Source organism: Lathamus discolor, chromosome 3, assembly GCF_037157495.1.
Source record: "Lathamus discolor isolate bLatDis1 chromosome 3, bLatDis1.hap1, whole genome shotgun sequence".
NCBI lineage: Eukaryota > Metazoa > Chordata > Aves > Psittaciformes > Psittacidae > Lathamus > Lathamus discolor.
In genome coordinates, this window is record NC_088886.1 from 8,214,623 (window position 1) to 8,230,496 (window position 15,874).

Sequence of the window (15,874 nt, forward strand, 5' to 3'; positions counted from 1 at the left end):
GTCAATAAAAACAGGTCAAAAGTCTAATTAATGTTTTAAAAATAAAGGTTCTCAAACACCAAGTGAGTTTGTCATTTTCTGTATGGTTTGTTTTGAGGAGAAAGAGGAAAGAAGGTGAGGAGGGAACCCTTCTGTTCCATGATTACATCCCACCCGCTCATTTTCTCCTTTTCTCCTTTGCTTTTGATTTTAGTGGCGGTCTTAACAGAATGTCAAGATCAATTTGCAGCATGGTTTAACTCAAGGTTTGCATTCTGCCAGCAGCGATTGTCCTAACGAACAATGCCGTGTGTTCTTGTAACTTCAGAAGCTTTTAGAAGGCTCATGGCAAGGGCAGCATCTAATGACTTTATTAGTGTAGGGTTTCAAAATGGGCTCAGTAATTGTTTGCATCTCTTTGTCATCTAGTCATAATTACTGCATAGTATTGTTAGGGGTTGTACTTGTGAATAGTTTCCTAATAGCACTGAAATGAAGAAAAAGGGAAAAGGATAAAAGGTGATTGTCTCTTTAGATGGGGAACAAAACGGCCTGTATATAGATGATGCTTAAACTGTTTATTATATACCCACCAGAAAAGGCAAACTGTCCCTGCTTAAATATTTATGTGCTTCAAGGTAATTTCATGTTAGTAGTCTAAAAATGTCCAAATTTGGAAAACTGAAAACCAGCAGAGTGCATTTTAATCTGGTTGTGATTAGTAAAATATGGATGTCTCCATAATATTGAACTATAAATAGAAAGTAGTCTCTCTCTTAATATGATTAAGGTTTACAACACATTGTTTTATATGCCTGTAGGGAAGTTTTAAGGTTGTACAAAAAAATCGTTAAAACCACAAGAATTAACTAAACTTGATACATTTTTAAGCATATATTTTTAAGCCGCCACTATGAAACCAACCTAAAGCAGGTTCTGTCCCACCGTACTCAAACTACAGCCTAGTTATTAAGCTTGTTGAGCAAAAAAGGTGAAAGAATAAACTCTGTAGTGCTCTGTGCAAAAAAGGTGAAGACAGAAGAACAGGTAGTCAAGACAGACTTATTGGACTGTTTTGAGGAAGGAGGAAGAAGCCATCCACAGGTCCATCTAACAACAGGAGTCCACAACTGCACCAGTAAAGTCTAATGCCTGATTAGAAATGTAGAGAAATTTAGCTGCATATATACATATAAATCAACCATCAGAAGAAATCATTGAGCTGGCAGAGTCAAAATTGTTTGTACCAAAATGCAGCTGGAAGGCATGAATGCATCTCCTTGGTACTGCAGGGTGCCTGATCGGGACAAAGAATCCTTGCAGAAGTGCAGATGCCCATCCTCTTCTTTTAGGTTAGGGTGACTGTTTTGACCTCTTGCTTCTCCTTTTTGTTACCATTCTGACTGCCTGTGGGTCTTCAAGAGCTTCAGACAACAGGGTTCAGTCCATGCCTGGCCAGAAGGTTCAACTGTACCTGCATTACTTCTGACCAGTGGTTGTCTGATCTCATCTTTGGTGTGAGGGGGGTTTCAGCATTTCTCCATAACCAGTACCAGTACTTTACTTTCTCTCCCTTTAGACAGTTCACATTAATACATATCTGAAGTTTCTCTTGCAGCAATCAATGGCAATTACATCTTGGTACACCCAGTAGGCAATGAGGTATTATCTTTCTTTGCTGCTGTGTTCTTTTGACTTACATATCTCATATTTTACTAACACTTTCCTTAAACTAAGAAACTGAGTTTCCTTCGATCTTTTCCTTGTAGCTTGTCCTTTTGTAGATGTTTTTTATTGCAACCTTAATATGGTCCTTCTATAATTGGTTTGCATCATCCTTCTGTAATTAGATGCACTGTGCCTAAAGCTGCCTTCTCAGTGCTAAATACAGAAAGAGGATTATTTCAGGTTGTACAAACCATCGTTCTGTTTATTCACCCCAATATGATGCTTGTCTTCTTCCCATCATGACTTTTCTTTTTCCCTTACTGCTTGATTCTTATTCTGTATTTGTGCAGTTGTTCCTCCTACTTGGAGACTTTCATGACCTTGTTGAATTGCCTTTTACTTGTCAGGACATTTCTCCAGTTTGTGAAGATTATTCTGAATTCTTTTACTGACCCAAATGTGCTTATAGCTTTCCCCACTTCACTAGCATCTGTAAAATAACAAAACATGCTCTCTTTTCTTATCTAGGTTATTATTGCATCTACCTGTAGCAAGCTTTGGATATTCCTTAGCAAATCATATTATATACCTTTCTAATATGACAGTCAATAACCAAAACTACCACTGATATGCAAGGGCATCTTGTGTTTCCCATTTTTAGTACAGTGTTTTAGCAAGGAGTCCAGGTATATTTTATTTATACTTTTATCAATGATTTTGTTTGGGGTCCAATGGTATCCAAAATTAATGAGTTTCTAGAGGGATGTGTTTCAGACCAAATAGGGTTATGAAGTATTCACCTAAACTGTTTGGATATTTCAGGATGAAATCAGATCTTCCACATTTCATGAAAAGATAGATAACCACCCATCTAGGCTTTACTTTTGCATAAAGAAAAAGTGGATAAAATTCTGCTTTTTCCATCTGAATCCCTGGATATTTAGCGTGTGGATACTAAAGAGGGTATCCACATAATTTGATTCAGGCTGCTTTATACATCTTTAAACCATGCCTTGTATCTGTTCCTCATTTTCCCCTCATGTTTGAGTCAACAGTTGTGACCCTACTGATGTGGGTAAGACAGTAACTCTGTATTATGGAGACTACGGGTAGCAACCTTATTTTAATATACCATTTCATGACCTCAGCTTTTACTTTTATGTAAAGTGTAAATACCTAACACAAAAATGTTATTTTTACATTAACATTTTAATGAGTCTTATGTTGACTTTGCAGTGTATTGAATTATGAGTAAAAATAATAAGAAATCTTGCATCTTTGATATTCAGCATTGTTTTCTTCATGCTCAAGAAAGGAGTTGCCTTCTTTTCACACCCATTTCTGAAGCTTTAATACTTCTTAAAGTAAGATTGGTCTTGGGAAATATCAGGCAATTAATAAATCACTTTTTTTTTTCAGCCAGAATCATCCCAGTTGTGGACTGAACACCAGCTCAGACTGAAAGGGAATAGATATTTTACAAGAGGTTATCGCATTTTGTCCTGTGGCTGCTTTTTGCTTTTTGAGCAGGACTCAGGCTAAAATGTTGCAGCTAAAAGTGCCTCTAGTGCAGCCTTTCTGCTAAAATGTCCTTTGCAAGAAGCATAGTGGGCTCCATGTGCCAAAGGGTCTCATTTTAGGAGGAATTTTTCCAAGGTTTGCCCACCAGTGTGAAAAATTAGAAGTAACTAAAGGAGTATTTGTATGAACAAGACTGTAACATATAACCACATCTCTCTTAACTTATGTTGGTACACAAAATAAGGGAATTTGATCTAAAATCCTATGCAGTTTTTAATGTTTATTTTAATACATTTTATCCATACATTTGAGAGTAGAGTTCTCTGTATGGAAGAGAATTTGCCCTTTAGTGTACTAGACAAATTTGCCAATACAATTATTAATTAACCTGAAGGTGCTGGGGAGAGTTTTAAGAAAAGCAAAAGCAAAGGAGAGCTTTCCATTTTTGTTTGAACATACAGAAAACATTCCAAATATAGCATCAGGTGGCTCTCTTTGTGCATTTCAGGGTACACTACAATGTATGATATGCAGCTTGCTCTGTGTTAGTTTCCTTTTGCAGGAAAACATTAGCATTGATTAACAAGAAAAGAGCTGGAATTAGCATTTTAGGTTTAGTTACTCTTTCTGCAACTGTATTATGTCACAACTGCTTGACATTTTTTATTCATAATGTCTTGAGAAGGTAATTTAATTTGGGGATGGATGCAAGGCTATTAATCCCATCAGATTCTCATCAGTTTGATTCCAGTAGGTAACTAAAAATTGATACCACAACGGAGGACAGGCATTGAGTAGTTAATACCTGGCTTCAGTCATGACTGGTAGGTGGTGTCCATGTCTTTCAAAGCCAGACCGGTCATCCCTTTTCTGAGTGGAAAGAGAAGGGAGACTGAATTCCTCTGCTCCTTGAGTCCTTCCTCTGGATCAAGCCAAGAGCAGCAGGTAGCAGTGCTATGACGTACTGTGATTTTTTCATGGAATTACAGAGGACTCTTATTGCTCAGAATCATTGATTCTTTTCTAAGTTCTGCCTCTAAATACTCTTCAGTTCTTATTTTTTTTTGTAAATTCTTCCTCTACTAATAGTGGGTATCACTTTGAACCAGTTCATATTGGAAAACACAATATCACAGTGTGGAGCCAGCAATGCCTCTGCCTTGTGTCCTGTTTGGAGACTGGGCACCAGAGATGCTCTTAGATTACCGAATTAAGTTGAAATATTCAAGGAATGCTTACATTTTTCTAAAATATTTAGCATCTTAGTCCAAGTTCAAGGCCAGGTTGGATGGGGCTTGGGGCAACCTGCTCTGGTGGAAGGTGTCCCTGCCTGTGGCAGGGGGTTGAAATTAGATGGTCTTTAAGGTCCCTTCCAACCCAAACCATTCTATGATTCTATGATGATAGCTTATTTGCTTGTTCATATCTGTGGTGTGGTAAGCAGGGATCTTGTGTAATCACAGATCCAAACTTGACTGCCTACATAGATCCTGTGCATTTGAGTAATAAAAATGTGAAACAGCATAATACATGAACAGGAGATACATAAAGAAACAATGAGATAATCACAGCCATTGTAATGATGGAACACCTCCCATTGGGAACAGCTGCCATCTCAGGGTTTGGCTTTCTCCTTTGGGCTTCTTCCCCTCAGAAAGGCAATACATATTTTCCAGTGTAAATAGGTATCATATAGATCAAAAGCTTTCCAGGGATCGAAGAATCCTGAGCTCTGACATCAGCACTTTTGATGATCACACTTCGGCCAGAGGTGGCCAGTTTTGTTGTTAAAAATTAAAAGCTGCATGTTCTCACAGAAACGTATTATTGCTAAACCCCAGCATTTACAAAGTTATATCTGACATCGGGAGCTATGCTGGACCACAGATTTAAGTTGTAATAAGTATTCCCTTTGGTTTTAAGACTCAGTAATACTTTAAGCTTTTTTTTCAGTAGATTTTTAAATCTGTTATTTATTCATAATTGCCTCTGGGAGTCTTTTAAAAGTAGTATTAAATAAATCGCACATTGTGATAAAATTACAAAAAAGTTGTGCCAGGAGTGTATTTTAATAGCATGTGTTGCGTATTAGCTGATATGATAGTATTCTTCTCTGGGGACACTAGCATCCTCCGAATATGGTAACTCTTCACGCAGGTTAACTTAGAGTGCGCATGGAAGGGTAACTGGTGTGCAGTGATCAGCAGCCCTCCACTTTTAACTACAGAGTGAACCATGTCTAAGAATTAATACCTGTTCAATCTGATTTTTATTTCTTTAAAGATAAATTTATAATCTTTTTAGGGTTTGTTTCTGTATTTGTCAAGCCACGGTCAGTTCTCATGTTTATTCTGTAGCTTTAATAATTGTTGCTTTTGTTGCTTAGGGAGTCATGAAAGGAGTAAGGAGATGATGCTATCTGCCAAAACTGTTACTTTTCTTGATGAACTTTATTCTTAAACTTCTGAGATTACTTTTATTAATGGATTTTTCCTTCATAAAATGCTTTTTTGCTTTTCTCATACTTCTCCCTCTTTGAATATTCTTGTAATTTCAAACTAAAAGGAGTGGTAGGGTGCCATTTGCCCTCCCTTTCTGGCAGTGTTCCTCTATTTCCACTTTTGGTTGGAGATCACAGTAATCCAGCATGTTGTGGAAAACAGTCCTCCCTGGAGGGACATCTGGCTCTTTGATGCACTCCACAGGCAGTTCTCTTGGCAGCGCTGGAGATGCCACTGAAAGATCTGGCACGCTTCTATTCAGATGAAAGTAAAAAAAATCCCTTGTTAGTGGTGAACAGAGTAAGATACTTGTTGTTGCACCAAATCATTTTGGTCCTACTTGCATACTTCTGACAGTCAATATTAGCGCAGAGGAAGGGTTTTTTGGTTTTGGGGGTTCTTTTTCTCCATATGAACATGGAAGAAAGTGAGAAAGTCTTCAAATACAGAATCAGTAAAGGCAGAAAATGTGTGTGTGGGGAAGCAAAATCAGTTAAGTAGTTGCAAAATCTGTTAAAAGGTATGAGAAAAATCTGAATGGGGATCATGGATGAAAATTGAATTCCTACCCATCTAAGAAAATTAAGAGATGTGTTACAAGTAATTGCTGAGCACTTACCACTGACCTGGTGAAAAGCATGTGAGTTGTCACTGATGAGTAGGAGTTATATTGTGTAGACACTGGAGATTGCTGCTGCTATCTCTTTATCCATTTTTTGACTACCTTTATATTTTTGTTGGCTTTACTGCATTTTAGTTCAACGGACAAGTGGAGTCTTGCTTGTTTCCAAAGGGCAGGATGTATTTTGATGGATCGTGTTAGTGAGAAGAGTTTCTCATGTGTATTCTCTTTGCTCTGAAGATGTGCATTGATAGCCAGTGCTGTAATCTAGACTTTCATTATTCAGACTTGTAACTACTGAGGAGAAGGGTTGTTTCTCTTTCCTCCCCCAAGACAAAAGCTGCCTGATGGCAGCAGTGGCAAATCTGTGGCATTCAGGTCAGAACTGACGTGAGCTGCTCTTATAACTAGTATGTGAGAGAGCTGAGCAGTTTGTGACAGCAGCAGAGGAAAGGAGGTTATTTGAAAGAGAGGGGCAGATGGCACCAGTGGCTGTAAGAAGTAGCCCCAAGAAGAAAAAAAAACACCATGATGGAAGATGTTGGCATCTGGCATCTGTTCTGCTCAACAGATCAACAGATCTGTTACTCAACCAGGAAAGTATGTGTACACTTACAACAGCTTGGCACGGCATGCCATCTTCTGTAGCCAGGGAGCTGAAACCTGTTCCCAGCCTTGATTATAGAGAACTCAAAGGTATCATAATCTGTTAGGTTCTATATAGTCAGCCAGAATTTCAACATATAAAAATTCATCTCCTGGAAAAAACTTATTTGGGAGATCTTTGAACACACTGAAATACCTGCTTCACTCCGAATTCTCGACGTACAAAGCTCATACCTATAAAAGTGTATTTTGAGGCTGTTATAACAATATTTTGTTTTCCCAAAACAACCCTAGTGCTTTTCTTCTGTGGTCCATTGAAGACAGTTAAACAGTTTTAATACACAAATTTCAGGAATTCAGTTCAATTGTCCACAGTCTTTATTACCTCCAGGAGTGAAACTTTGAACTCACCTAAGTCATTTTGCAGAGGAAGATCACCCCTAACTTCTGTGAGGCCAAGGTTTCACTTACGTATTCCCGCCTTGAACAGCAAACATCAACAATTGTTATTTAGTTTAGGAGTTTATATGTCCAGACTTTGTGGACATTTTATTTTATCTTTACCTGATGGTATTTCTCTACATAGCTATTTCTGATCTAGCAGACTGTATTTGGTGGTTGCGATATTGTCTTTGAGTGTGATCATTCTGAATTGCACAAGACAATCAAGGAGGCAAGAAAGAGTGTTTACCAGTAACATTTAAGGCTTTGAAATACTCTCTGGCTACCGCTGTTCATGGCCTTCCATCCAACTGTGGCCGTAGTTAAACTACAAATTGTGTCTTGGGGTGGGGGGGGGGAGTTTATACTTCTGGTGCCTTGAACAAGCCCTGTGTTGTACTCATCAGGTTTATCAATTTTTTAGCAATTTTATTAGATACAATATATATTGATTAAGAAAAAATTACAATTTTGAATCTTTTCAGTATCTTTGAGAAGAAATTGCTTGGAGTGCTTGATATTTTAATGTAGTTTGTCTTTCCAAATAGATTTGGCTTCTAATGCATGTGACAACAGGACTTTGCTCTTCAGTTACAGCATACATTTCAGAGTAGTTGTTACCTAAAATATTATCATAAGGCATAAGAAAACACACGATTTAAGTTGCCTTTCATGAACATAATTAAGAATTAATAAGCCTACCAGTGGTTAGTCCTCAGAATTTCCACTATTTTGCCTTTTGTGACCCGTGTTATTAAAAGTCCATTATTTTTACAGACTTTATTAAATTGGATCTTATTAAAGCATTCTATATTTGCATTTGGTCTTTCATAATTCATTATTATTATGACATTTACTTTTTACCATCAGATCTGAAAACATATCATAAGCTACCCTTTTCTCTTGAAAGAAATGCTAATTTCAAACAGTCCTCTAATGGAAGAGAAAAGCTTTATCAGTTTTTTCATTTATTCAAGATCGTGTTAAGAATACTAATGCTAGACTTCTGTATGCTAATATCCCAACAGCTTTTTTTGGTCAAAAGCTTAGAATTATTGTTTTTTAGACCACACTGCTAAGTATGTCACTTGCAGGGCACTAGTACAAAAGAAAATACGGTTCTGAAGTACCATGTTTTAATTCTATGGCTGATAAAAAACAATTTCTTGCTCTTTTGTTATTATGCTTTCCTATGAAATGACAACTATCTTTATACTTTGCCATGTTTACTAGATTATGGCTCTGCTTAGTTTCTCTTTAGAAGTTTTAACAATTGATTAAGCATGATTTTATAGGAGTAGTTTTGAATTCTAGGCTGCAGCACAGTTTCACAGGAAATGGAATTCTCCATCAGATAAAATCACTGTCTCAACTGGTTATTAATTGTTTTCATTTAGACAACCCGGGTGTATTGTATTTGTAAATATTCTCATAATCATAAGAAGGGATAAGGAGCTCTAGAATTGAATCAGAAGCCTAGATGTTGAACAGTGAGGTAGCAGTTAAACTGTTGAATTTAGCATAATTATTTCTTTAAACACTCTTCACCCTCTACAATGTTAACTTCCCCCCACCCCCCCACAGGTTTCTGACGATGTGCACTAGACACTTCGGGAGTGTTGTAGCCCAAACAATTCGGACTCAGAAGACAGACCAGTTTCCACTTTTCCTTATTATTATGGGGAAACGATCGTCTAATGAAGTATTGAATGTAATACAAGGTACAGTTCTTTATACTTATTATTAAAAGTATTTATGTGAGTACTGAAACTGTTCGAAGATCTTTGATAACCTTTTCTTTTGTAAGATGTTCATAATATGAATTTGTTGCACAAAACAAACTTTCAGTTGCCCTGACATAAATAGCTACTATTCCTAAATGCATTCATTAACATGGTATTAGAGACTGAAGCTGCCATGACTGTAGATGAATCATAGTTTGGTTTTCATCTTTTTTAAATTAGAAGCCAAATTTCCTAAATGAGGAACTATATTTAGTGTTCCAAATTTATATCCAGATACATCCCTAATATCCAAAAGATTTTGGCTGCACTTTTTATGTAGTGCCAGAATGCATTTAGTTCTTTGCATGTAATTCCTTGTTGAGACGTGGACTCTTGCGTGTAGTGGGCTAATATTTGAACACGAGTTGCTTTTTTTCCACACCTGTCTGCAGTGTGGAGACCCCAAATCAAATCAGAATTTAAGTTACTAATATTATCTCACATGAATGAAGCTTTCTGGCTTAGATGAGCAGTTCTTTCCGGCATAACCATTCCTCTGATTTCTTTGTGACAACAAGATGACTTAGAAGTGGAGTGGTGCCCTTTGACTGCTGTTCTCAGTAACTCTTCAGATTAAAATACATCAAAGAATGGCTGCTTCTTACTTCTTCTGCTTTCTCCACAAGTTTGCCTTCTTGACATTGTGTCCTCATTCATTTATTGCTTATATCTAGCAATCTTTATTCTAATCTCGTTATATGCCTGAGGAAATTTGGCCTCAGGAAATACTGCCTTTTGCAGAGAGCATCACTGTTTCTTTCTGCATATAATTTTCTTGACGAATCTGCAGTTCTTCCTTCTATGCATAAAATTGTTAATCTTGCATGGATTTTATCTCCTTAGTGGGACAAAATCCGTGCATTAATTTGTGGTACTTTTGTCACTTATAAAACTTATTTCATACAAACAATCTTACAAATAGATTGTCTTGTTTTCATAACTGCAGCATAGTTCAGCACCTGTGTTACCCCACTGAAGCCAGTGGTACTTACTGGCTTAAGTTATTTAACTGTTTTAGCAACTTGGTGATTTAAAATCATAATACAATGCAGCTTTATATTATAAAATAATCCAAATTATTTCATTGCAGTCATTAAGTTTTAATGATTCATCAGCTTTTCTGCAATCTTTTGAACTAAAATGATCATCTATTGCAGCCTTACTTAAAGCTGTCCTTTGCCAAAAATCAGAGTGTGCTTGTTTTCCCATGAATTGGGATATCTTTTAGCAATATGCCCTCAGATGAATGGTTGTCTCTGAAGTCATGCATGTTGTAGCATGCAGGGTAACATTTTCTGCTAAGATAGCAAATGCTAGAAGCGGGAACAATGAGGCCTTTCAGGACTGGGTTAGAAGGCATGTTTGCAGAAGAGATACAGCGATACAGAAACTTAAGTCCCAGTGATGTTTATTGAAATGCAGACTAAGTTTGCTTTCAATTTTTACTTTTTTTCTGGGGTTGGAAACTATGGGGACAGTTTTGGTTTTCTTTAGTAGTACTGTGGCTTTTGGTTAGTTTATTCCTTTTAAAATATTGGCCAGCATCACCAGTGTAAATCTAGCTCTTGCTGGTATTGTCCTGCTAAGGTCCAAAGAGTGTTTAGGCTGGCAAATGTTGAGTTTATAGTTTGTGACCGTTTCTCAAGGTCTTTTAACTACTATGACAAGTGGCTGTAATGGGTAGTCTAGTTTTCAGTTTAGGAAGAGAAACCAAAGGCTGAATGCATCTTGGTAGGAAGTTAAGCTAATCTTTCAGTCTTACTGAAGACTGAAGTCACGCTGGTAGAACAAATGTGAGGTGATATCTGTTTTCCTATGCATGTGCTGTATTTCTGGATATGTATGCACAGATGCTTACTTTTCTGCTAGTGTTAGCTTTGCAAGAAGTAAATACACTGAAAAGAATATATTATAATATTTGAAATTTTACTACTAGTTATACCTGAATAAAAATGAGTGGGCACAAATCCAGTCAATCCCTATATCCTGGTTTGTTTTCTTTAAACCAATCCGCTTGAATGCTGCTGCCAACATCCTGCCTTTTCTTACCTGGCTAAGCAATTACTTTAGTCTCCTTGATCATTCTAAAACTGAAAAATCAACTCCATGTCACAGAACCCCAGGTACATTACTCTCCTTCAATGTTAGGGATTAAAGGTAAAACTGAAGTTATTCCATGCAAGCACAAAAGCAATTGTTCAGATTTGAACCACCTAAAAATGTAGCCTGTGATCAACATTATCAACATTTGTTTGTAAAAACTGGTTTGAATTTTCAATAAAAAGGCAAACTAAAAGCATTCTGCTGAGATACTTGCATTTTCTACTCTTTTTTTTTTTTTTTTTTTTTTAATCTGGCTATTTTTTATGGATTAATTCTAAAATGACTCCTTTTTTGTTTAATAACTTTAATGATATGAAGTTCAGCTATCTTTCCTTGTTGCTAGGTAACACAACAGTGGATGAGCTAATGATGAGGCTCATTGCTGCAATGGAGATCTTCAGTGCCCAGCAGCAAGAAGACATAAAGGATGAGGTGAGCATTGAAAGTTACTGCAGATACCTACTGGCTTCCACAGATCACTGTGGATGCAGAATTAACGAGATGTTTCTTTAGCCAGTGAATTTGGGTATTATATGTTTTAGTGTCTCTTCCATCATCAGAAATTAAACATGTCAAGTCTCCTTTGTGTATTCACTCAGAGGATCTCAAAAAACCCCTCCTTGTTGGTCTTGTCATTTTTAGTTTTTTCCCTTTTTCTGAATATTAATCATGAGTCTACATTTACAGTGGTATTACAGAGCTTAATATGCTCATAGAAGGAAACAACAATCAGATTTTTTCCCAGTGACCAGCTCCAAGTCATAGATAGAAACAAAACCAGATTGATGTGTCTTAAGTGTGTACATGTAGAAGGGGATTGAAAAGCAGCCTTCACCAGCACTATGCCAGTACTGAATCACCGTTCAGAACAATCCAGAATGGGTGCATGATGACAAGACTTTTCAAAGCCAGTCTTTCAATTACACAGAAGCAGACACAGTGAGGTATACAGTTGAAAGGTGTTTATCTGTTACTCTATAAATTGAGAGTGACATTTTGAAGTAATGAAGTACTTAGGATTTAAAATAATAGGTGTGTTGCCATTCAAGATTTTTCTTATTTTGTTATATAGACATTGATTGACTATAATTCACTGAACACATTCTTCACATTTAAACCTTGTATCTCATTAGTATGAGATTTACTGATTATAGTTATAATAATATGAAGGCAGGGTATCTGCACTATAGTTCATTTTCTCTTCTTTATTTATGCTACCTGTAATTCATTGGTAAAGAAATTGACTTCAATTTTGTTAGTACCGAACACAAATTTTATTATGAGGATTACAACAAAAATCCAAGGCACAATATAATTGAATTTTTTATTGCATTTTAACAGAATATGTTAGTTATGGGGGGTGGTTTAATGCTTTAGCAAGAAGGTAAAATTTCCATCACAGATTATTTCCAAGAAAGGTTCAGAAGTGAAAACATAGAAAAGCTCATAGAAAGGAAGAAAACAGAAGAAAAGCAAAGCATATAAAGGCAGAGAGATAAGAGCAAATGAGCGGAAGGAGAAGGAACTAGAAGCAGAAGTGATAGGATTGGAACAAAGGGAGGAACAGGAAGCCAGAACAGCTGTCCAGAGCAGAGGACATCAGTACTTAGGAGACAAGAAGGTGGGAATGGTTGTGATAGTGAAAGAACGTGTCTAAGAGGATAAAACCAAGTGAGTTTGCAACTGAGGAATGTCTGGGTGGAAAGGAAACAAAGCTTAAAGAAAGAGAAGACTCAGTAGCCTTGAGGCCATGATTGCAGAACCAGGAACTGGCTTCTGCGTCCTGAGCTGCTGTCAGTCCTTCATGGGATGGCCAAGAACAGTGACAGTCACAGCCAAGAACAGTAACAGGTGTCCCCAGCGTGGTGATATGGATGTCTCCTGACTTCCTACTCCAAGTGTTCTACCTGTGTAGGGAGAATGGAAAACTAATTTTTATACGTTCCTCTAAAATCTACCTTTGTCCAAGTCTTCTGAAGTCTTTGCTCTCATTCCCTTTGGTTTTCTATCACTGAGAGCACCAGTGACATTTCTTCTCCAAAAGGAGTTTTTTCTAACACATTTTGACATTCAGAAAACTAATGGAAAATTTCATAAACTTTGAGGGCACATTTCCAGACACAATGGGTTCTACACGCAAATAGGATATTTACTTATACCTTGGCTCCATTTGTAACAAGCACACCGAAAAGGTGATCTGAGACACTTTTGCCTTTGCAGCAGGAAGTTTAAAACCAAAAAATCACCTTGCTTTATGAAGTTACTATTCCAGAAAGGGAGTATTTGACAGTCTGTACTCAATAGAGGGCTTCAGCCTGGAAGAAAAACATTGTCTTTTTGTGGTTTGCTGCGTAATATGTAGCTTTCTTGCAAGTCTTGTACTTGACAACTTCAAGTGTTCAAACATCAACACCTTTTCTTTTTTAGGCTCTTATTGCAGTCGGTGCAATTTTTTTCCCCAAATATTACAATAGCGAACAGGATACAGAGTCCGGTTTCTGTTACTGTTTTCTTAATAGCTACAGTAAGTCATCATAAAACCACAAGAAGATAAGCAGAAAATTCTTTTGTGTTTTCAAAAGAGAAGTCATCTGTATAGCTTCATGGTAAACAGAAGTGTGTGTGAGAGAGAAATAAAACTGGAAACACTTCTAAATAACAGCATGAAAATATTAATGAGTCAGTTTATGCAGCTGAACTTCTCCGCTGTGGATTTTTAACTTGCATGCACATGAAAGCTTCCAACACAGCTACTGCATAATTCTGTTTAGCACAGTATGTTTTGCAGTGCCCTCTGATGGTTATTTCTGTATAGGTTGACTGTTACCATTGGCAGCTAATGGTACAGGTGTTTACCATGACGTTGGCTGTAACTGTTCAAGCATCACTTTGCAGTCAGTGCCTTGTCACTGATCATTGACTGAGGCATAGGCAGGATGCTCAGAACAGCATCAGCAACATATCTCACCTGAGTGAAGTGAGTCACTTCATCAGCTGGTGGTAATAGTGTGTTTAGCTAAATCATGTGCTTTGTATCCGTGTAGGAGTAAATACATTGGTGTAGTCTCATAAAATTTTAATCACGTAAATTTGGGGCATATTTCTATATGATGTCAAGTACTAAATTACCATCGTTTAACTAGAACTTGGATTTTAAGTTTTAGGTGTGTATATTGTGTTCAATATAATCTCAAAAAAACACCTTAAAAACATTGAGATGCATCTATGTACTCATACTAATCCAACATACACGCCTTGAGGTACAGTGGTGTGCAATTTTGGCACTCATTTTCTCTCCCAAGCTTTCTTAAATGGAGATCAATCTGCAATGTTATTCTTTTTCCTGTCCTCCAAGGTTTCTGGGTTGATCACAAATCATCAGGCCTGTTGCTTGCTGCCTTTCAGCAGTGTTACCCCCCAGGTCCTTCTTTTCAAGGCTGCTCTCAACCTGTTCTCTGCCCACCCTGTATCTGTGCTTGGGATTGCCCAGACTCAAGTGCAAGACCTTGTGCTTGGCCTTGTTGAATTTCGTGACCCTTGCACGGGCCCACCTCTCCAGCCTGTTAAAAGTCCCTCTGGATGGCATCCCTTCCTTCCAGCATGTTGACTGCATTTGCCATCAGCAAACTTGCTGAGGGTGCACTCAATCCTGCTGTCCATGTCACCAGCAAAGTGCTGGTCCCAATACTGACCCCTGAGGAATGCCACTTATCACTGGTCTCCACTTGCACATTGAGCCATTGACCACAACTCTGGACTCTACCCTGAGCTGACTTACTGGCTGGAGTGGCAGGAGTTCGTTTGTGCTGTTCTTCAGGGGCAATCCTGTTGACCTGCAATCCCTCTCTGACATCAGACTGGTAGGAGTGGGATGAACTGAGGTTCTCTTTTACTAGCAACTTCACTTTAAAGCCCTCTTCACCAGCTTGGCAAGCCTATGATCAAAGGTGATCTTCCCGTTCTCTGACAGATGGACCCCATCAGCCTCCAGCAGAGCAGGTTTCTTGAAGCAGGTCTTATGGTCTAAGTAGCCAAATTGATGTGGTCACAAGCCACAAATAATAAAATATGATCATCAACATGTGACATTGTGCTCATGTGGCACTTATGAAAAGGGGCCAATAGATAACTAAATGGTGGGTTTGGTGGCATCAACAGCAGTAAGGCCAGTTGGCCAGGATACAGTTCCACCCTAGTCAGCGCAGTCAGGTGTAGGGTCTGAAGTCCAGCCTCAGGCTTTGTATGTAGAATTACTCTGAGGCTACACTAATGATTTTGTACATCTGATGGACATACTTTTCTAACCATGTTTGCTCCTCTGGCCCACACTACAAATGTTGATTCCCCGACTACTGTTTAAACTGTGTGAACTGGGGATTTTTTGCAAAGAGGAAATAAATGCCATTACAGAGTTTCTCCTATAAGCAAAAAGGGGTATCTTGGAGCAGGGGCAGCCAGCTTCAGCCACTGTTGATCTAGGTGTGAGCTGAGATTTCTCAGGGATTGACTTTGAAAAGAGCATGTATTATCAGTTCCTCTTAAGTGTCAGTGCCTGGTGCTGGACTTAGGAAAACAAATAATAATTGTAAAATACAGTACGCCCTGGAATGTCCATTTTTAAACACCCTGTCAGCTTGCTTACAGTAATT

The 15,874-nt window shown here is 37.8% G+C and overlaps 1 protein-coding gene across 1 annotated transcript in view; it reads left to right on the forward strand.

Annotated features, from left to right (window-relative positions):
• Positions 1-15,874, forward strand: part of FAF1 (Fas associated factor 1) — a 174,933-nt gene that overhangs the window by 133,062 nt on the left and 25,997 nt on the right. The window contains exons 15-16 of the mRNA XM_065673372.1: positions 8,923-9,059; positions 11,569-11,657. Of these exons, the coding sequence (XP_065529444.1) occupies positions 8,923-9,059; positions 11,569-11,657 (226 nt within the window). The remainder of the gene's footprint in view (positions 1-8,922; positions 9,060-11,568; positions 11,658-15,874) is intronic.